General features: G+C 57.2%; 1 protein-coding gene across 3 annotated transcripts in view; it reads right to left on the bottom strand.

Moving 5' to 3' along the window:
- Positions 1 to 22,780, bottom strand: part of Kdm4b (lysine demethylase 4B) — a 122,443-nt gene that overhangs the window by 10,823 nt on the left and 88,840 nt on the right. Inside the window, exons 10-18 of one of the 3 annotated variants that reach the window (XM_020172387.2) lie at positions 19,316 to 19,512; positions 13,214 to 13,315; positions 12,719 to 12,906; positions 5,645 to 6,036; positions 5,400 to 5,520; positions 2,707 to 2,885; positions 1,288 to 1,525; positions 284 to 360; positions 7 to 62 (exon numbers count right to left, since the gene is read on the bottom strand). In XM_020172387.2, the coding sequence (XP_020027976.1) occupies positions 7 to 62; positions 284 to 360; positions 1,288 to 1,525; positions 2,707 to 2,885; positions 5,400 to 5,520; positions 5,645 to 6,036; positions 12,719 to 12,906; positions 13,214 to 13,315; positions 19,316 to 19,512 (1,550 nt within the window). The remainder of the gene's footprint in view (positions 1 to 6; positions 63 to 283; positions 361 to 1,287; positions 1,526 to 2,706; positions 2,886 to 5,399; positions 5,521 to 5,644; positions 6,037 to 12,718; positions 12,907 to 13,213; positions 13,316 to 19,315; positions 19,513 to 22,780) is intronic. The other 2 variants (XM_020172389.2, XM_020172391.2) reach the window with 2 other exon arrangements.

Here is a 22,780-nt window from a genome sequence, read left to right as displayed (position 1 = left end):
ACACACCTCTGCTCGGTGGTGGTCTGCAGCGCTCCTCCCCGGAGGTTGCACAGGCAGCACTCCTACAGGACAGCCAGCAGTGAGAATGCGGCCACCCCCACGTGACCCCCCAGTCCTCAATCCACCCCAGAGCCACCCACATGACTGGGTGGGGCATCGAGTTTCACTCTCCACACGGAGGGAGGGAAATCATGGCCACCAGCCTCAAATCAGTCCTGCTGTGACACTGCCTGCGAGGCTGCCCAGGCCTGCTTCCAGCACCACCCAGCGTGGGGCAAGTTACCGCAGTCCAGGCGTGGGCCGCGCACCGGGAGCACATCCAGCCCTCCTTAGCCAGCTCAGGACGAACACCGTAGCAACCTGGAAGATATCAGGGGGCAGAGAGTGCTGAGAGCCAGATGGTGCCTGTCACCTTAGCTGCTGGTACCACGAATGGACTGCAGGTTGCTGGTTCTCACCACCCTGTACCCCCGCCCCCCCCCCACAGAAACCAGGGGTCTGTACATAGCCAGCAGCAGGGTCTGGCTCTTCAGCCTCAGCTGCCTCTGGGACCCCCAAGTCACCATCCAGTAGAGTTGGCCACACCCAGAAAGTTCAGGTACCAGAATGCTTTCTTTCTGTCCTGGAAGCCCCAACTTGCACCCGTGCCCCAGACACTGGAAAAAGGGGCAATGCCCATTCTTCTGCCCAGGCTCAGGCCAGCTTTTGGGACAGGGGAGGGTGGTGGCTGCTATCAGACACACCTGTCCCAGCTACTCTGGTGTGGCTTCTCACCAGGCTCTTGCTCCATCCTAGTCCCTGACAGCTTCATCTCCTGCTACCTCTCAGACCTAGGGCGGGGGCTCAGAGGGTCTGGACAGGAACCCTGTTCCCGAGGCCTCAGAGAGCAAGAACAGGGTTTCCTGAGACGTGGAATGAGCTCTGCGCCTGTGAGCTTTCCAGAGCATTTCTTGTTCTGGTCAGCACAGCAGGAGCTGGATGTGAGGTACGGGTGAGCATACAGAAGACACTTTGGGGTAGTGGCTTTGCTCCCACAGTGAAAAGCGTGGGCCACACTGTCTCCAGGTGGAGGAGCTGGTCCTCTCCTGGGCCCTGTCACCCAAGACCTTCAGAGCCATCAGAATGGCTGGGCCTTGTTTGTCCTTGCCCCAAATTTAAATGGTGGGACTCAGCCTCCAGCTCATGATGGGAAGCATGAGAACAGCAGTAAGAGACCCTGTGCAAGAGGCAACCGGCATGGGGGTCTCAGGTACATCCCCGGCCCCCCAGCTCAGTCCCAGCACTCACTGGCGTGGACCTGCAGGCAGCACTTGGCGCAGGCGATAAGTGGGCTGGTGCCATCGTCGCCCACACAGGAGTTGGCGGGCAGTGGCTCGGTGTTCTCGCCACTCGATGTGAAGCACATCTCTGGGATGAGTGGCCGAGTCCTCTGGCCGCTTTTGGAAGGCAGCGAGGTGGAGGAGCCCTCCCCAAGGGGGGCTGGGGCCGGTTCCTTCTCCGTCTGTACGGACTGAGAGGGAACAGCCTGCAGGGGGGCGCAGACCGTCCTTAGCGCCTCTTGTGGCTCTGCCCCCAGCTCTAGGGATGTCTGCCCTGTTGAGCCAGGCCAGGCTGGCCACCTGCTCCCTTCCCACCCATCCTCTCAGGGTCTCATCCAGATGCCCACGCTGGCCCCATGTAGCCACTGGCCTATGGCTTGCCCAGGAGGACGTGATAACTGGTCACAATGCTGCATGCAGCAAGTGGAGCTGAACCCCATCTGACATGGGACTGGTAGAGCACCTGCCCAGCAAGTACAAAGCCCTGAGTTCAAACTACAGTGCCGCACAAAAAAAAAAAAAAAAAAAAAAACTCATTCATCACTCTATGTGACATAGGGTGACTCCCAGCAGCCTCTCCAGCAAAAGACAGAATGTTCTTGGAGAAGGTTTCTAGAGATGACATCTTATGTGTTCTGGTGACTAGAGTACCAGATACTCAGAGGTAGCAGAGCAGCTCAGAGCAGCAGGACCTTGAGACAGGACCATTGCCTCTCCAAGAGTATCTGACTGAGCATAGCCACCCAGTGAGGGCCCCTCCCAGGGCCATGTGGTCAGCAGGGCAGAGAGCTGGGCAAGTGAGATACACAGTTCCGTCCTCCCAGTCATGGAGGCTTGGGCAGGGAGGAAAAGCGGGCAGAACCCAGCAGCCAACAGCACAGGGTGGAAGCAGACAGAGAGAAGGCTCCCACCCAGGGCACAGGATGTGGGGGGCTGGTATACAGCACACACAGCACGCTGGCTAGGGCTTCACAAGGCAGTGGCCTCCCTGCTGGGCCCCATGGTGGTCTTGCCCTGGCCCAGCTCCCATCACATGCTCCCCCACACCCATTGGTGCCTGGGATCCTGGGCTTCTGCCCCACCACATGTGAGCAGTCACTGCCACACCTCATGCCTTCCCCTCCTTGTAGCTCAACTTTGCAGAGATGTGTGTGGACAGGTCACACTCCAAGGCGCCTGCAATGCAGCCTCTGAACACATGAATACACACACACACACACACGCACACACACACGCGCGCGCGCAGCCCTCAAAATGCCTCCTGGGGTGGGAAGGGGAGGCCTGTAGCCAGAGACAAATGGACTGTCCTTCCCTGACTGGTTTCCTTATGTGTAGGTAAAGCCAGCGCTGGTGACAAAGGCTGCCAGGCTTGTGGCGAGTGGCTCACCTGGCTATAGGGGTAGAAGAGAGTGCAGATGGCACAGTAGGGCTCAGTGAGGGCGGCTGCCGCATTGAACTTCCTCTCAGCCTGGAAGCTAGCCGCCTTGTTCTTCCACTGCAGGGACAGCAGAGACCGCAGTGCCTCAGGGTCACTCACATCCTCTTCTCCAGAGAACGGGAATGCTTCTGGAACGCACAAGTGAGGTGGGAAGAGAAACTTGAGAGCTAGGAATGCATCCAATGAGCCACCCAAGCTGTCCAGTGTGCTGCCTGTGATGTGGATGGGCCCAGATCCCTTCTGCAGGTCTTACCACCTGGCTGGGGTCCCCAGTCCCTTGCTCACCGGGTTCTCCATGGTATCCACCATGGTCTGGCAGGTTGTACTTTGGGCCCCTACCAGGTGTCAGGATGCCTGGTTCCCTCCTGGTGCCCAAGCCCCACCCTCAATATCTGTGGAACTCCCTGGATATTTGGAGCTGCTCACCTGCCCAGGACCCCCAAACCATGGATCTGCCAATTCATCGTGCCCATTCTGCCCTGCTGTTCAAGCCTGCCAAGGCTATGTCTGGACACGAGACAGAGGGGTAAGCCGGAGACCTGCAGAGAGCCTGGGCACCACTCCCCTCACTGCCCTGATTTCTGGACTGGCCGTTCTTTCTTGTACCGGGACTGGTCAGCCCGCTGGTGTGCATCTGTCCATCATGGGCAAACACACAGCCTGAGCTGGACAGGGCTGTCAAAGAAGCATGGCAGAGACTCAAGGAAGGCAACAGCCGGGCCAGTGGCAGAGACTCAGCAGTCAGGTGGAAGCAGGTCACCAGTGCCTTAACCCACCAGGGACAGACACCTGATTGAGACTACAGCCATTACTTCCCCTGGTCTTCACCTGTCCCCAGCTGGACCCTGACACACATTACCAGCCAGCCCTCCTCACACCTCCTATGGATACAGGGGTGCTGTCCTAAGAAGAAGAGTGCATCTTCTTGGCTCATCCCTTAACATACCTGGGTAGGCCTGCTGGTGCCTACATGGTCCCAGCTAGGCTTGTGCCCCTGTTCATTGACAGAAGCCAATGCACGCCACCTGATGTGCAGGCCCAGGACCCCTATAGAAGGACTGAGGATAATCTCAGGGCTAAGACTGCTCTCTGCCTGAGAGCCCAGGCCCAGTAGCCCAGCTGGCTCAGTCTACAGAAAGCCCCACATGGGCTCCAATGGGCCTGGAATGACAGGGGCTGACTCAGTCATCCCTCAAGATCCCAGGACGGTGCTGGGTCATGGGTCACAATAGCCATACTAAGAGTCCCTGGGATGAGGGCACCCCCAGCCCACAAGGTCTTGAAGGCACTTCTGTAAAGAGTCTAGCCATAAAGTGGAGGCCCCAGAGCCTAGGGTCAGGCTCAGCCTCCGGCCAGATGCCTGCTGCTTCCCGGCCACACTTCTAGAAACCCTATTCTTCTTCCAAGTCCTCAAATTACACCCAAGATGAAAAAAGCCACCTAACAGCTCTCACATTCTACCTGCATCTTAAGGAAAGGTGGAAGCAGAACATGAAAAACAGACTTTGAGGGATTTCTGTATACACGAGGCACTGCTGCTCCGTGTGCCAGTCCTGCTCCAGTCAGCCACAGCCTTTCGTTCCTGCCTCTCCCAGGCTTGGCCCAGCCTTGGGACATAGCCTGCACTCCCCAGCCTAGTGTGACCACCTGCTGTGCTGCCTCAGCTGGCAGTAGGGGTGGCCTCCAGCAGGCTTTCCTCTGTCACCTGCCTCTGAGGACAGACTTGCATGGCTGCCGTCTCTACTAATGGATGTTCAGGCCTTGAAGGATGTTCCCCTGGAAATGAGCCTAAAGATTAGGAGGGGGACACATGTGTGCCATGGCTGTGACCCTGGAACTCTGTACCCATTTCTAAAACCTTATCCCAGATGGATATGGCCCACCCAGTGCTCACACTGAGGGCATCTCAGATACAGGCCTCTACATGTGTTCAAGGAGACCTAGTCAGCTACAGACACTGAAACAGACCCCAGGCAGAGCAACGGAGAAGGGGAGCCAGGAGGGCTGATTGCAGGTGCTGAGAGGCAGAGCTGTTGGTAGACAGCATCCATGCAGACCCCGAGATGCTGCCGCCACAGCCACCACAATCACAGCCACTACAATCACAGTCCCCAGGTCCTGCTCCCCAGATCTCTTCCTAATGAGTTGAGGCCGGCAGTCCCAATGCTTGTCTGGGGACCATGAGTCACGCAAAGGTGACGGCACCTAGGGGGTCTGATCCCCTCACTGCCCATGTGGGGTTTCAGACCCCAGGTGCATCTGAGCAGGTACTGCTGTGGGAGCCAGGGTAGAGGAAGTGAGGCAGGGCCTGGGGGTGGCCTGGGAGGCACACCAGAGGACCAGGACTGCTGGTGCTCGGCAGGATGTGATAAGGGGTGGGGTGGGGGTTGTGTGCTAAGCCCTCCATTCAGCTGCTGACAGTCTGACACAGTGGATGCAGCAAGGGCAAAGGGAGAGGCCTGGGCAGCATTGCTTCTGTCTGACCTGGGGCAGGTGTGGAGTGGGTATGGAGAGGAGAGGGGCCAGGTTCTGGGTGAGGAGGTGCCTGCAGCACAGAATGGAGCAGCTGCACTCAGCTGAGCAGCAGGGCTGAGGTGGGCACTGGCCGCTCACACCACCCCAGTAGTGGGGGCCCTGCTCACCCTCATCACTTGAGGCCTCCTGCTTAACCACGGAGAGTGGGGACCGGGTGGGTGGCCTTCCCAGAGGGTGGCGCCGGCTCTTCTTGATCTCCATCTTTAGTTTGGAAAAGGTAGATGGCACCTGGAACACAGAACACACAGCCCCTGTCAGGGTTGGCTGACCTGGAGCAGGAGTAGCTGGGCCATGACAGAGTCTCAGCCAGGGCCTCTGGGTGCAGCCCAGCTAGCCCTTCCCCACTACCCACCTGCACATCGCCAGCATGGGCCTTGGTCTCCTCCTCGGAGCCCATAGGCTCCAGCGGGGCAGCCTGCGGGCTGGGCCCACGGCCCCCATCTGGTGCAGCATCAGCCCGGGCCACCACGTACAGCATGGGGATGATGGGCCGTGGTTTGTCCTGCTCCTCTCCTGGCACTTCAGGTGCTACCACATTGAGGGGCACAGGCGGGGGACCCTCTTCAGTGGCCACAGGGCCTGGTGCCAGCACTGGGGGTCCCGGGGGTGGCAGCCGCAGGACCTCCTCGGTGGGGAATGGAGCTGGTGGCAGCTGTGGCAGCAGCTGGGGTGAGACATGGCCATAGTTCTTCTTTTTCCGGTCACTCTTGGTCTTGGCCGGCCGCAGCTTGCCCCTCCCGTCCTCTGCAGGGAAAGAGAGGCAGCCAGTCAGAGCCACAGCCCACGAGATCCAGGAGCTCAGCTTGGCACCCTGGGCCCACGTGCTTCCTGGAAAGCACCACTGGGGGCAGGTGACAGCTTGGATGAAGGCCCCTAAACAAGGGGCACAGAGCTTGGTCCCAGGCAAGTCCAGACCCCTGCCAAATCCCCTCCTGGGAACTGGAGACCAGCCAGGTTCCTCATCAGAAACTAGCCAGGAAGCAGCACCCCACTCGGAGGTCTCCAGGGACCTTCTGGAATAGGTGCTGCATGAGGGAGGTGAGGGCTCTCAGCAGCTGTGGAGAGAAGCTTTTTTGTGCCTGTGGCCTCCTATGTTCCTCGCCAGGTTGGGGCATGGGGAGAGAGGGTGTTTGTCTTCTTCTCACGTGTCTGAATGTCATCCCTTTCTATAGTCACTGTAAACGACCTGCTGTTTTCAAAAGCGAACCCTCCAACCAATAGAGTGACACTTGAGTGGAATGAAAGGACGGGAGCCTGGAGAGGCCCAGGGCTCCAGCTGCCTGAAAACCCCTAGGATGGGTGCTATAGAGGGTTCTGGACAGGTAACTGGGTGTGGGAGGGGTCAGGCAAGGCATGTCCTTACTTTAATTTGGTGCCAGGATAGGTGTGTAGCAAATGACATAAAATAGGCAGGCCGTGTGGGCCCAAAGATGTTTTTATCCTGATCCTCAGAAACTGTGGCTAGGTCACCTTCCATCGCAGAAGGGACCCTGAGCTGGAATCATCCAGGGCACAGCGTCACCCCGGGATCCTCATAGAGGCAGGCAGGAAGTCACAGGCAGAGAGACTGGGAGACACTGTGCTGCTGCTCTGCTGAGGCAGGAAGGGGCCACGAGCCAAGGGCCCTAGGAACTGGGACGGGGGGGTCTGCCTTGCTGCCCCATCTGGACTATAGACTTCTGCCCCCAGACCATGAGGGCATCAGCAAGATGCTTTAAGCCACTGAGCTTTGTCACCACTGCCACAGGATGCTCCCCATGCAGGTGGCAATGTGTTCCAGGGCTGCCCGGCTGAGTGAAGTGTGGCCTGACCTGTGGAAGCCTCGCAGTCCCCATGCTATCCACCTGTGGACAGCAGCTCAGGGCCCACCTGCGTGTTTCCAGCTTCCAGGGAGTTCAAGAAGTCACACACAGTGTGCTGGTTGCTTGTAACTCTGTGCTAATGGTCCCAGTTTGCCAAAGACTGAGGTTCCGTGGCTGCAGGACTTGTAGTCCTGGCAGCTAGACCAAGCTTCCCCTCACTAATGGCCCATGGTCAAGGAGGCTCTATTGCAGTTTCCTTGGGCTTCTCACCACCATGGGAACGAACCATCTCTCCTCACTAACCTGGTGACAAAGTGATGCCTAGCCAGGTCTGACCTGAAATGGCTTCCACATCCTACCTCGAGTGTAAAGACTGGCCATCCACCATTCCTCATCCCATGGCCGTGGAAGCCAGAACTGGCTGGCCAAATCTGCCACCCTCAAGTGAAATAAGCTCCTAGGCAAGGGCTCACTAGTAACCCGGAATGGGGTTACACGAAGACAGGATGAAGGCCACATTGTCTGCACCCCTCCTGGCCCTACATACAGGCTACACTTGCAGCTCATTATGGCAAGTGCTCAGCAGAAAACTCAAGCCTTTCTTTTCAAAAGAGCAGCCATATGGCACCAGGAACCTTGTGGCACTTGGTGTGGGACACTGTAATCTTCCTGTTGCCAGTTATCTGGCCGAGGAAGATATACAATGGGCACTCAGCACAGAAGAGGCTTCGGTCTGGGCAGCCATGGGTGGTGCTTTACCTAGTGACAAGATATTGGGGTGTCCTGGCACCCTGCCTACCCATGGGGCAACACAAGTAGGGTGCCCAAGGGTCAAGGGTTGTTCACACCAGCCCCGGCACCTGCTGGGAAGGGCTCAATTCTACCACCCTAGAAGAAAAGGTGCTGAGGCAGCAAGCTGGGTGCAGCTGCTGTGCCGTAAGTGTGACTTTAGGTCACACATCCTGGGTCTCAGGAAACTCAGAAAGCCCCCACAATACACATGGACGAGACAGAAAGCAAGTGGGCATCCCCCAGCCTCAGCACTGTGACTACCACTTATCCCCATATGGACCCCACCATGCTCAACAAAGACCAACTCAGCCCTCCACCCCAGGACTGCACAGTCTCCTCCCAAAATGCCCCTGAGATCAACTTCCTTTGCATCTGCGACCCAAAAGATCTGGCCTAGGTGGTTTGGTCTTGGGACCCAGACAGGGTTCCGGAATGAGGCTTTGGTGGGGGTGTGGAGCCCAGTGCTGGCCGCGTGAGAGCCTCCCACATTGCTGTGGAGCGGGTGTCCACACATGTGGCAGTGCCACCTCTGCTGGGATGAGTTAGGACAGGCCTGTGTTCTTCAGAGGGCCACACATGCCAAAGCCCCACCATCCTGTCCTGGCTGCCCAGCTCTAGGAGGATGGGCACCGAGACAGATGGGACAGGACCGGAGCCACAGGCTTCCCTGTGACTTGTATCTCACTCTTCTTGTAAAGTAACTATTAACACTAGGAGTTCTGAGCCCACTCAATTAATAACCAGAGGCCCCCACTTCCCTGATTTTCAAGTGTACAACACTAAGCCCCCAGCCTCTTCCTGTAACCTCTAGGCTCTGGAGCACTGCTGACACATCCAGGGGGTCCTCTTGGTGGGGAAAGCTGAAGCCAGAAAGGATACCCCAAAAGGAGGCACCACACCCAAGAGTCGTCTCTTGGGACCTTGCTATGGGGACACTGAAAGCCCAGGGTGGCCACACCACACTGGGGACCCTGAAGGGGCTGAGGGTCCCAGTTGGGGCCCTCTCAGGACCATGGGCCTGTCCCTTGCTGGGGTGCTAGGGCAGGTAGTGTGTGGACAAGTAGACACCCTTCTAGGACTTTTTTTTTTTTTAATGTGCAGTGAAGCCACAGCCAGGACCCCTAGACTATTGGTCTTTCTCAGCCTGTTCTGGAGCTTGCACCTCTCCATGTGTCAGCTCTGGGGTGCCAGGCCCAGGCAGCCCCAGCACAGGACACCACTGCAGTCCAAGGACACTGGCTGTTCCTGTCCAAGGTGGCCAGGTGTGAACACATCTGGAGGGAACCTGAGTAGCAGCCTGCTAGAGAGGGTTGGGCAGGTGGGAAGCCACTGGCACCCTTGCCCTGCAAGTCACTGAATGGCTGCCCAGCCACTCCTTCATCTCCCACCAGAACCACTCCACATGGAACCAATGTCCTCACCCCCACATCCCACAGGGGCCACAATGCCACCATCCCATGGCTGCAGTGCCCCTGGTGGGAGTGGGGGGTGGGCGTCCTCTCTTCTGCCCCTGAGGGCCCATGAGTTGGTGTCCAGTGGGGCCAGGGGGCAGCAGCATGGGGTGAGCCCAAGGCTCTGAGTCTAAGCCCAGTCTCTTTCCACCTGTGTGTCTTCCCCATAACAGCACCTAGCGCACCATCTTCTGACCAGCAAAAAGGGACATTCATTTCACACGGCCCAACAGCAAGGTACCCATGCACCCAGCTCCCCCGGGGGCTGCACGGCCCCTGCTCCAGCCATCTTGCCAGGAATACCCCATGTCATTGCTCTCCTTTATGCTCATCTCTCTGGGAGAAATCAGCACATGCTCAGGAGACACCATGCCTGAGGCTGGAGCCCTGTAAGAACTGGTGGCACTAGTCTGTCTGATGGGTGATCTTGCTGAGTACAGCTCACATCCCATCCCATGTACAGTATAGACATGGGGCCAAGGGTCCTGGCACAAGGCAGCCACACCCTGTAGCCTGGGTCAGGAGTAGCAGTCACTTGTACAGCTAGAACAGTGTCCCCAAGTTCACAGGCTGACACCCTAACTCAGGACTCAACACGACCATCCGTGGGAATAGGGCCCCTACAGAGGGAGGTGAGAGGAGGTCCTGAGGGAGGGCTGGCGCTGCAGTCTTTATGCAAAGAGGCCCAGCTGTGCACACAGGAGGCCCCAGGTGAGCAGAAGACACCTAAGGTGAGGTCTGGCCTTTCCAGCTTCCAGTGCTAGCCAGGGAGAAATTGTTGCCAACCAAGCCACCCAGTCTGGGGGACTTTGTTACGGTGGAGACTCACACACCCTGAACAACCCCTTGTCTGGTCTGTCAGGTCCTCTGAAGTGTAAACTGCTGGAACAGAGTGTGCATGCTCCCACAACACCAGGTCACGTCTGAGGCCACCAAGATGGACTGAGGTCATGGGCTCCCTAGGTGTGGGTGGCATCTCTCCTGTCTCACACTGGCATGGCAGAGGGCAACCCAGGCACCTCGTCCTTGTCCCTTGTCCACAAGTGGACATTGTTTTTGTGCTTGCTGCTGTCCTTGGTGTTCAATGAGCAAGTCCCTGCAGGGCACCAGCCCTCGGGGTCTCAAGGGTGCAGTCCCTGAAGGGCTGACTCACCACAGGAGGCCAAGTTGGTCTCTGGAGTGGGATCTTGTTTGTGCCCAGCCAGTGGCGGGGGCACTGAGAGCCCATCCTGGCTCCGGCAGACTAGCAAGCACAAGGCAGCACCTATGGTACATGGCCTTGAGTGTGTGGGACTTGTGGACCTGTGTCCTCTGTCGCCTGCACCTCACCGGCAGGAGCCTGTTCTACATTCTGGTCTCCATGTGGTCTCTGTTGCACAGCCACGCGTACCGCAGACTTCTTCCCTCCTTTCCTAAACGTTTATCTTTTTTGATAAGTCCAGATCTTAGAGTGATCAAAACCATCAATATCTTTCTGGTATGTGCTTGTTCATGAAAAAATACTCTAGCCTAAGGAAATAAAGATTTGATTTCCTACTTCATGTTGATGAACTTTCAAAGTTTTATCTTTCCAACACCAATTCTTAAGCCAGGCAGGCAGTGATGGCGCCCAAAGACATCCATGTCCTAATCCTGGAATCAGCTCACATGGCAGAGGGGGCCCTGCAGGTGGGATCAAGCAAAAGACTCTGAGCTGGGATCATCCTGGATCATCCAGGGCCCAGTGTTGCCTCAGGGTCCTCACAAGAGGGAGGCAAGAAGTCAGAGGCAGTGAGACTGCGAGATGCTGCACTGCTGTTCTGAAGAGGGAGGAAGGGGCTAATGAGCTGAGGGATGTGGGGCCTCTAGGAGTGGGGATAGGAGGGATGTGATTCTCCCTGGAGCCTCCAGGAGGGAGCAGCCCTGCCTCACCTGGAATGCAGTTCAGGAATGTTCCCGTCAGATTTCTCATCTCCAAGAGTATGAAAGAATAAATATATCTGGTTTTAGGCCACCATGGTCATGGCCATTGGTCACATGGTCCACAGTATGGGTGGTGGGAAGGATGGAGCCTCCTGGTCACATGTCAGGTGTCTACTGTTCCAGAGCCGTTTCTGAACCCTCAACACATCCATTCTCGCTCAGATTCTACAAGCCTGTGTCTGGAGGGCAGCCTGGCCTCTGTGTAACTCTCATCTATTCTTGTCCTTTACCCTTTGCATCTAAAACAGCTCTCTGGCATCACCTGCAGCCCCTAAGCCCTGGGGGTCCTGTGTGGAACTGTAGGGACAGCAGGTAGGGGAGGGGATGGCCTGTATGTCAGGAAACCTCCAACACCTGGCACACCACTCTAGTTATTCAGCAATTCCTGGCTTTCAAAGTCTCTTGGGTTTTTTCTTTTTTGGTTTTTTAAAGCTTTACTTATAAGGCGAATTACTTTTTGGTTCAGTTATTCGAAGTCCTCATTGTGAAAGTGCTGTTTCTTCTGAATGGCTGGTGGATGGGAAGCACAGTCCCACTTTTGTATATCAGGCTTGGTGGCAGCATCTTGCCGGGCCCCTGGTCACTGTCTTTATCTGTCTGTGGACGCAGGGCGTCCTTGCCAAGTACCCTACCTTTTCCACACAGGTAATTCTGTCCAGGCAATGATGCATTAAGAGCTATTCATTTCCTCTGTAGCCGGGTTCAGGTTTGACTTCTGCCTCTTCCCTGAAGAGTTCCCATGGTGTGGCACAGACTCATGGCCTTAATGTCCCCAGTGCACATCACGCTGGGGGCCAATTCTCCCTGCTGCCATCTCTCCTGGAGCACCCATGAGTCTCTGAAGACAGGCTGGCTGACATCGTGCTGTGTCCCGTGTCTCACCCACACCCACCATGAAAAAGCCAGATGGGAAGGGAAGCCCCTTCCCTCAGGAGCAGTGCCACCTGCATGCAAGAGATGCAGAAGCCGAGGGATAGGGAGGCCCAGCCACAGGAAGAGGAGACACCCTCAGATTCCACAGCTCAGAGGTCCCCTTGCCATACAGCAAGCACTCCCCCAGCAGCACTGTCTTCCCTAGGAGATGCCCTGCCTGGGGAGAGCAAGAGGCCAAGCCAAGTGAGGTGGGAGACCGGCTCCTGGGGCAGGCAGATTCTGGCCAGTCCCTGTGTGCAGAGGGGCCGCCTGCTGCAGGCCGACCATTAGCGACCCTACATTTGGTTTCTGGGAAAGGCCGCCTTCCACTGGACAGCCACCCCACAGTGTGCACTTCCTGCAGTGCCCCATCTGGCAGCAAGGTGGTAGGCCTGGAATCTCCGAAAGCTTGGGCTCCATGGCTGTGGCAAGCTGGCTCCTCTCAGGAAGCACAGCAGGTTGGGAAAGAGCCTCATCCTGACACCACAGTGCCTGGAAGGGACTGACCTTCTGCTCCCTCAGCCTCCGCGGCCTGGCCCTGCTGTGGCTCTTCGTCCTCCTCCTCTAGGTCGGCTTCGGGCGCAGCCTCCCCTCTCATGCAGCCCCCAGTCTCCTCCAGGAGGGCGGCCCCCTCCCCCGGGGACTTAGGGTCCTCAGGCTTGGGCTTCTTGGGCTGGCTCCGCTTCCGGTGAGACCTAAGGAAAGAGAAGCGTCAAGCAGGAGGGAGGCCGGGAGCCCTGCTCCTCCTGGAGCTCTGGCGGCAGGGGCTAGGGCCCTGGCTGGGGTTTCTCTCTGAAGTTGGGGCTGAGGGGAGTGGGGAGGGGTGGTGTCAAGCGGGTGCTGATGGCAGCTGAGATGGGCACTGACTGACACCAATGGGATGGTGGGACAGGGACCCCGACTCTGGGAGTGGTGCAGTGGGCGGGAGACACAGGGAAGGAGAGGCGATTGCCAGCGGCCCGCGTGAGATGCTGGACAGCGAACAAAGGGAGACACACTTACGCCAGCCCCGGCTTTTTGGTCTGCTCTCTCCTCCTCTCTAGATTTGGTTTCCTCTCCTCCTCAGTCTTTCTCCAGTGTCTGTTTTCTTTCAGACTAATTTGTCTAGAATGTAAATTTCAGGGGGTTTTTGTCTGACTTCTGCTCCACTCCCCAGGATGCTCTACCTGGGTTCTACAGGATGGTGGCCCATCCCGACTCCCTGGGTTCTACAGCCTCCAACACAGGGGCTACGAGCTTACATGGCCTCCCTGACCCACAGGCTGCCCCAGCCCAGGGTCACATCTGCTCACAGGGCACAGGGACAGGCCACTATCCTGCGCATCCCCCCATACCTGTACACTGGCCCCAAGTGAGGAATTCAACCTGAGGCCTGCAGGCTTGGCTCAGCTACAACTTCTAACCAAAAATAAGGGAGAAGGGGGTTGAAAAGGAAGAAAGAAGCCAGCTGTGGTGGCTATAATTCCAGCTACCTGGGAGGCAGAGGCAGGAGGATGGCAAGTTTGAGGCCAGCCTGAGCAAAGGTCTGTCTCAAAAACAAAAAAGAAACTAAAGGGCTAGAGCGTAGCTCAAGTGGCGGAGCACTGGCCAGGTAAGCCAGAGTTCGGGGTTCATTCCCAGTATGGCCAAAAGAGAGAGGAGACAGAGACAGAGGAGGGGGGGTGGGGGGGGGGAACAAAGGCAGGGAGGCCGCAGATAGGTGGGGACAAAAGCTGCTTTTAAACTGATGAGGGATGTAGCTTCCCCAACTGTCCCTAAGTCCAGGCTGGGAAGGGTTATCAATGCCCCGCAGAGGTGGGGGCAACCCCTGCAGCCCCATCCCCACCCCTACGGGGGCCTCCTTGGCTTCACAGCCCCAGTCTGCCTCGCCTATCATCTCCTCTAAATTCTCAGTGGCCAGACAGATCTGTGAGCAGCATCTCTGTGGTGCTGACCAGGCAGACTTCCTCTTCCTAACTGGAGTTTATGCTCCCTGGCTGCATCCTCTCCCATACCCCCTGAAGGGTCTGTAGTATGAGCCATGAGACGACCGGCAGCAGAAAGCGGTGTGGCACTGGGGGTAGGGGTGGGGGAGGCACAGGCAGAGGCATGGCAGGTGGCACACATGGGGCAGGGTGCACGCAGGGGAGGCTGGGCCAGGCTGAGAGGATGAGGGTGGGGGGGAGGCACTGACACAGGGAGGAGGAGGGTAGGGGCCTCGGGCCACCCACCCTGGGGATCTTCCCTACCCCAGTACCACCTCTGGCTCAGGGCAGGCCTCAGTGGCTGGGAAATGTAAGGCTTTGAAACTTTGGGGTTTAGCACTAGAGTCATCTATGGTCACCCCTTGTGGCGGGAGGAGGTGCTCCTCCCTAGGCCTGGAATTGCATGGAGGCGCACCCAGCCCCAGACAGCACTCCTAGGTCAGCCTCTGACTAACTCGCTTGGCCTCAATTTCCCAAGCTGCCCTGGTTCTTCAGCCCCTCCTGTCCTCACCATGGATTCAGTCCTGGAGGCTACTTCTAGGCTCTCAGCAGATGAGGGGCATCCTCAGGTCTCAAGACTGCTCCTCAGAGCACAGACCTATATGGCTACCCCTACCATGTTACTGAGGGCTCCAAGGCAGAGGACGCACCTGCCTGAGTGACCTCCCCAACTTGCCTGCCTCAGGCCCAGAACTGGGCCCTGCACCGCAGAGATCAGGTGGGACCTGGTGTGCACATGAGAGGGCCATGCCCATAGAGCCAGGACAGGTTGCACACGGCACAGCAAGGGACAGCATGGGGGGACACAAGATGTGAAGATAGCTCTGCACATCCAAGAGTCATCCCCAATGTGCATGCCCCCATGTCCTTGCTGTCACCCCCTCTCCTGAGGCCCCTCCCAGATGCAGGGCCTCCATCTGTCTTTTCTAGTCCCTCTGCGTCTGTTGATGCGGCCATCCTGTTGTCTGGTGTTGGCTTCCTCTCCTAGCATCCAGCCCCCAGCAGCCAGCACCTTGGGTGGGGCAGCATTCCATCCACATGCACCTCTGCAGGACTCCATGCCGATCAGCCAGGGCTGCAGGGTCCTATGGGCTGTGCTCCCTGCTGGCAACCACTGTGTTAGTACTGGCCTCTCTTCTTTTGGATGCTTAGTATTCTTGGCATCTCCAAGCACCTCTGGCCTCACTCTCACGACTCCTCTTACAGTGGTCTCCTATGCAGGGGTGATATTCCTCCTCAGTGACAACCAGGGAGTAGGCCTCAGTCCCTGCTCCCTGACAGCTGGTAGCGCTCAGGTCACTATGGCATGACTCTTGACTCCCTTTGACTCTCCTGAGTCTGCTTCCTTGGTCCTATGGCTTTCCTGGATTCTGCTGTTTAGCTGGAGCACATCCTGCAGTAGCGTTCTGAGGAAGGAGGTGAAATCTGGGATGTTGTACTTCTAAAAGACCTTTACACCTGTGCGTGTCTCACAGGTGTCTGGGTGGGCACACTGACTGCTGAAGGCCCATTCCCTTGTTGTGTAGCTTGCTGCATTATGAGCTTCTTGCTGACCTGTTTACTTGCTACAAAAGAGATGGGTTTCCTGCCATGGTGCAGGCGATTCTGGACCTCTGCCAGGCTCTCAACCTGGAAACACACAGCAGTTCAGCTGAGGACTCTGTCTTATTTGGAAACTCCAAATAAGACTCTTTGTATGCCCATGGATCCCAGATAAGCTCTTGGCTCAGGTTCTTGCTGTGCAGGAGTCAGCATGACCCTCAGTGCACCCCACAACAGGCTCTTCCCATAAACGTGGTCACTTTCCACCATGTAGGTTGTTTTCAAGTTTTCTGTGGAGCCCGGCTTCTCTTCCATCTCCAATCCAGGCTTTCCCACCCCCAGGACCCGGTGATTCAGGACCAAGGCTGATACTGCTGTGGATGAGGTAGAGACCAGGTTGTTGGCTGTGTGAGGGGAGTACTGAATGGAGCCATGGCAGGCACAGGAAAAGAGCAGGAGCTCTGGCGGGCCACAGGGAGTCTGTGCCAGGATCTGTGCTGTGGGGAGGCTGTTACCCAGGAGATGCCCCTCCCTCCTGCCCACCCAAGGCCACCTGGGTTGGACCTCAGTAGGCATGCAGCTGCCCACTGTCTTGTGTAGGGAGATGGGTAGCTTGGGTATGTGGCCAGCCCCAACACAATGGGCACAGCTCCTCCTGCTCACAGGCACCACAGCCCCATCCCAGGAGGTGCCAGTCTCAAGCCCTGTGCCCTCCACAGTGCTGGTGGCTCAGACAGTCAGAGCTTGCTTGTCTGCTCCTTTTCTTCAAAGTTGTCTCAACTTCTGCATGGCTATGTGTGGCTCCAAGCACAGGAGTTGGATGTGAGGCTGTCCCCGGGCTGTACTGTCTCAGACACACATGGCCCCTTGCTTGGCCCCCTTCCCTGTGGTGCTCCCTGCCTCCAGGCAAGGACCTGAGAATGTTTGAGAACCTCAGTTGTGAAAAACTGAGGACATGTTTTGGGGGACTTCAGTGAGTCCCTAGCTCCAAAAACCTCTGTGGCCAGCAGGTGCCAGGGCCTGTTCCTGGGCAGCCAGGCACTATGTCTATAGGGGCCTGGCGGAGTAGGGCAAGTAGGGTGGTGGTGCCCAGCCACGGTTGGGGGTGTGGTTCAGAGTGAGAACGAGCCAGGTAGCAGGGAGAGGAGAGGGGCAAGGCTGCTTGTCCACAGGGCTCGCTGGTGACTGTAGTGGGTTGCGCCTTCCCTTCTCATCTGAGGGCATCACAGGGTGCCGGGGGAACTACTGGTCGATGACACAATGGGCTATGCTTGGCTGGTGGAGGCGGACGAGCAGTCTCCCATGTGGGCAGCTGGGCTACAGGAGGGAGGATGAGCATTTGCCCATCCTCCTTCCCAGTGACAAGGTGGGACACAGGCTCTCTGCACACTGGGCAAGGCAGAGGGCCACACCTGTTGGAGTGCCCCTGAGGTTCTGGTTGGAGCGGCAGGAGATGGATGGAAATGTGGCCTGGACATGGAGGGACTGCCTATACTGGCAGAGGTCAGGGCAGGAGGAGGACCATGGTTCTGTAGTTCTCATTTTCAAGGAGGCCACAGGCCCCTGGTCTAAGGGTGTACACAGCCACCCCCTGTGCTACCCCAAGCCAAGGATGTTCAGGTAGAGGCACTGCAGCCCCAAATAAGCCCTCTGAAGCTCAGAGTCCCAACCACAGGGATGGGCACGGCTGGGGTAGGGGGATGGCCACATGGAGGGCCCTGGCCTGCCAGGGAATGGTACAGCGGGTACAGAGGCACTTACAGGCTGCAGGAGCCTCAGGTGAGGGCTTTTAAACATACCTGCAGGCAGCACTGGTCCAAAAGAGCCAGTGACTTAGAAGGGAAAAGGAATCAGCCTTGTTTTACATACTAAAAGCTTTAAAGAAAATTACATCCTTGGGAACATGACTTAATTTGTTATTCAGTCCCTCTGTCGGATTATTACAGCTCCCCAGGATGGCAGTGAACGAGGGCGGCAGGCAGGCTGGGGGGGGGAAGAGGAGCGCCCCAGAAAGGAATGAGCTCGTGACTAGTGGCCAGGGGCTGGGGATGGTGGGGGGGCCAGGCTGTTCTGCAGGTCCTCTGTGTGAAGAAGGTTCTGGCAAGGTGAGCTCCCTCTGTGGTGTTTCCTCTTGGCAGCTCTTTAGACAGCCTCCAATCCCCATTTTCCTGGACTGCGGTGCTAAAAGGTGCCTGTTATTGGCAATCTGTCTAGCTGACCAATTAGCCCAAGCCACAATCAATTAACCATTATGCAAACAGCATGTCCAGGCAGGCGGCTGTGCCTGCCCCACTCTGGGTGCCACCAGAAGCACACAGCCGAGGCACAGGGCTGCTTTACATGAGGACATGCGAAGCAGAAAATCAAAGGGCAGGCAACAAAAGGAACCAGAAAAGAGAGCCCCACCTGTTGCCAGATGACTGTCAGGAAGAGCTGTGAGAACATTCCAGAAAACTATGTCTTAGAAGACATAGCCACAGGGTAAAGAAAACAAGTGGACAAGGCCCAAGGCTTGCTGACAGATGTGTTATAAATGATGAGGGTTGTCTGGTGAGGAAGAAGCCTCCAGACTATCCACGACCTCTCTGCTCCAGGCTCTAAGGTCCACCCTGCAGAGCAGGAGGAGCTGCCGCACGGGGCTGTGTATGCAGTGCACAGCAGCAGTGGGGCTCCTGTTCTGCAGCCTCAGAAAGTTACAGGAGGCCCCAGTGCCAGGGTTGTGGGTGAGGCTTCCTGGCAGCACCCTCAATGCTTGCTGAAGGTTTCTCTTGTGGCATTCGAGTGGTTGCCAGATTCCCCTGTGCCCTCTGGCCCTTCCCTGGCAGAGCCAGTCCAGCTCTCAGTCCCCACTTGGGGCTAAGGAGGGTGCTGTCCACAAACAGTGCAGCCCTGAGAGCTGGGCATGGCCTGAGATAAGCAAATGGAGACGGCTGCCCCAAAGCGAGGGCTGTGCTGGGCTGCGTGAGCCCCTCCACCCCGAGCATGGAGTCCTTTCCTCACCAGACCTGCTGCCCATCTCCTTGGCCTTGGCACCAATGGTCCAGAGGACGCAGCTACTCTGCCCCTCCTCCCCCTGCCAGATGCAGATGCACACTGGTTGTGACTCGCTGTTGTGGTAGGAGAGGGCTGAGAGGGGTCTGCAAGGCAGAACGATTCCTGATCTGCGGTGAGATAGGGTTTCAAGTCTAAGCCACATGTTTGCATCACCTGAGCAGCTGCAGACTCACAGAGCAAGGGCACCGCAGACCTCACATTGAGTCCAACAAGGGGAACTGCATCGCTCAGAGCCCATACGGATCCTGAGCACCCTAGGAACAGAAACAGGGTCCTCACACCAGAGACTGAGGCAGAAAGCCAAGGGACACCATGTCCTGCAGGCGTCCGGGCTCTGCTGAGGTGGCAGGTGTGAAGGGACAGATGCCTCCTGCCCAAAGGGGCCACCGCCTGGAGACAGTTGGGCTGAGGATGTACTCTGGCACAGAGACAGACACACAGACAGAGGCAAGGAGAAGGGAGAGAGGAGAGTGCATGGGAGGCAGGGCGGAGAGGGGCGGCCAGTAGGAAGTGACTAGGTGCTGGGCCTGGGCAGGCCACTCACCTGCGGAGGAGCTTGGCCTTCAGTGAGGCCCGTGAGGCGCTCCAGGAGCTCAGCTCGGGGCTGCTCAGGGCTGTGGGCCTGGTGTGGTCCAGCACTGTGAGGTCCTTGCCCTGCTTCCACTGTTCGTAGCGCTCAGGCTGCAGGATGCGGACGAAGACGTCCATGGAGATCTTTACCATATCCTTCCGGCATGTGCACTGTGGGGTAGGAGACACACTATAAAATCAGCTCCTCCTGTTGAGGCACCAGGTTCCACAGACACCAGAAGAGGGTCTAGGCCCACCTGGCCCAGTTCCCTACCCCACCACCCCGAGGCAGGAGATAGCATCCTCTTTGCTCAGGTGCAGGTGAGGCTGTGCACACCTGTGTGATCTGTGGAGTGAGTCTCACCTAGCAAATATCCCCTGGGGATAAGAACAGGACCCTGGGTTTACCAAGGGGCTAGGCATCTAGGAGCCAAGGCCAACTAGGCCTGAGATTTCACTGCCACTTGCAGTGTCAACAAAAATATCCTTCCCAAAGGCTATGACAGAATGGGAAAGGAACATTCCACAACAGTCATCCCGGAGGGTCAGGGAGATGACAAAGTTGGTGGTTCCTGAAGAGAAAAGAAACATGCAAATGATGGCCCCCTCCTCAAAGGACTTCGGCAAGGGTGATGCTGGCCTCATGGACAGCCACCACCTTCCAGGGCTGGAGGGAGAAAGACGTCACCTGAGGGGAAGCTGAGGGAGGGTCCAGCGGCCTAAGGATTCATTGCTAAGGGTGGCGCTGAGATACCACACACAGGGGTGGCAGCACGGCGGGTCTCTGGCTGGCCTTACGGAAATGCTATCCAGGACAGGATGGCCACCTGTGATTAGGAGTCCCAGGCACACCTGAGGAGGACAGACAGACCCCACCACAGCCTCCTGTGCTGTGCAGACCTATGCCTTGCACCCTGCCCCCACACAGATTGCTGGTCTCAGGGGCTCTACCTCCTCACTACCTCCATGTCACATCAGATGGAGTTTGTGATGGAGGCACTACAGGAGGCCTGGCCACACTCAAAACTTTGGAGATGTGGGTAGGGTGCAGAGAAGCCACACCTGAGTGCAAACCCCAGTGTCCAGAGCAGCCATTTCCACTCTGCAGAAGCCAGGCCCTGCCTGGACCTGGAGCACTCAGGCTGGACCCGAGCATCCTGATGAGGTGCAAGTGAGTGTGTGAGGCTGTGTGCCAATAAAATTTTATTTATAAATACAGGCCTGGGCTAGACGGGCATGGGCTGGCTGTCAACTCCTGACCTAGACCATAGAGGATAAAGCAGTCCTTGGCATCTTTCTAGGGAGGACAGCAGGTTGTGTGGGTGGGTGCAGGACAGAGGGGACTCAGGGTGGCTGCAGACCAGCTGCCACCCTTCCCACTTTGGGCGCATGGTCCTTGTCTCCTGGAGAGACAAATGCTGGGCCTTGGAAGCCCACTGGGCACTATCTGCTGCCCCCTCAAATAGACAGTCCCTCCATCCTTAAGGGAAGTGAAGGAAAGAGCAGGTATTTGACTGAGCATGGTGGACAAGCCCTTCTGAGCGTCCTTCCTCTTATTCGTTCTCCAAGGCTCTGGAAGGCCCTCAAATCAGATGCTGCAGAGCCTGGGCATCTCTGGAACATCCTGACGCTCCCTCCCTCTCCCATACCACCTTCTGCAGGATCCAGCATGGGAACCTAGGGAACAGTAAGGCCCAATCACATTGAGCGGGAAGGAATATTTATGGCCAAACGATTTCCAGCAAACTCAATTCACTTAATGGCAACTGTGCAAGAGAGCAAGGCCGGTGGTGCAATTTGGCCACAGAGCAGTGGGAGCACAGATGGTGTCCGTATTTCGGATTCCTGGCTGGCCACAGCCTCCCCAGCGTCACCATCAACAGCAGCTTAAGGGATTTGTATCGAGTGGCCCTGCAACTGCTTTTCCTTAAGTAATTAGAAAGAGCACCTGGGTGCGTCCGTGGGGTGTGCGTGTGCATGTGTGTGTGGGGGCGGGGGACAGACATGCTCTGCAGAGCACATTGCTGTGACCTCGAACACGGCCTGGAACCTGGCCCAGCCAATGCTGGCCCCATTTTCAGCATGTCCTCTACCCACAGCTGGTGCCCTGGCCAGGACAGAGCCTGGTACCAGCTTGTTTAGGGTGGCAAGTTCTGGACGGGAGCCCCTGGAAACAGCCACACACAGCTGTACGTGGACTCTGCAGAGAGCTGGGGAAGAAGGAGGCTGGGCCGGTGAGGGCCAGGAAGGGAGGAGCAGTCGTTTCCCTGTGTCTGTCATCTGCTTTAGCCTGATGGTTTGAGAGAGGAAAGTGCTAAGGTGAGCAAAAGATCTTTACCAGCCACCCCGGCCACTCAGTCCTAAATGCCCCACAGCCCCTGATCCGGGCCAGGCAGTAGGGCTGGCACCAGTGAGGACCACATGTGCATGGATCCTGAGCCTCCGTGAGGAACTGTTCTTTTGGGCCATGAGCCGTCCCTCCTGCAGAGCCACCCAAGAGGAGCATGCAGCAGGCAAGAGAAATCTAGGGTGCTTGTGACCTGGTACCCAGGAGGTAAATGAAATGGCAAGCAAGTAGTGCTATTTGTTTTCATTATGGAGTACTCCCATCTATCGTGTCCTCCCGCCCAGCTCCCATCCCACCGGGACGCACATTTACAGTCAGGGTTTGCCAGAGCTACTGAGGTTGACAGCTCCATCTGCCCCAACTTAGCAGCCCATCAGCACATGCAACAGAGATGGAGGGGCTCTCAGGGGGAGCGGGTCTAGTCATTAGCTTCTGATGGAGAAATCAGGCATGATCACGGAGAGGGTGTCTGCGCACACCCCAGGGCCTGTGTGCCACTGTAGGCAGAGGACTCACCCATGGTAGGGAGGAGAGGAGCTTGCCTCTGAGTCCCAGAGCCATGAGAAAGGAGGATGGCTGGAGGATGGTCCTGAGACCCGACCCAATCTTACATGATCCTGGTGCAAGGCATCAGGACTCCATTAGTGCCCCAGCCCAGTAGGGACAGATGAAAGGGCAGGAGTGATAAGCGAGGGCTCAGGGTCACCAGCCTATATAGAGGGTCTCTGTCCCAGACAAGCTGCACTGCGCAGGGTTCCTGCAGTGACTGCCCCACCCTGATGGCCTCCACATGCAGATGGCTGTCCTCCACTGGCTCTCAGCTATCATCCCAGGATGCTGAGCTCCCTGCTCCAGTCTGGGGGAGGCTGGGCTGTGAGCAGGAAAGTCACCCTCTTGGTACCTAACTGCTGTGGCACAAACAGGCTCTGTGGGTACCTCCCATCAAGGTGGCCAACAGCCCCAAAAAGTGTACCTCATAGGGCCCTTGGCAGGACCACTCACCAGATTCCTGCACCACTGTAACCAACCATCAAGAGTGCTCAATAGTGCTCCCAGCCCTGGAAAACAAGCGCTGTCTCCCACAACCAATAG

The sequence above is a fragment of the Castor canadensis genome, chromosome 14 (assembly GCF_047511655.1).
Source record: "Castor canadensis chromosome 14, mCasCan1.hap1v2, whole genome shotgun sequence".
Classification (NCBI taxonomy): Eukaryota; Metazoa; Chordata; class Mammalia; order Rodentia; family Castoridae; genus Castor; species Castor canadensis.
This window is presented reverse-complemented; position numbering and strand designations above follow the sequence as displayed.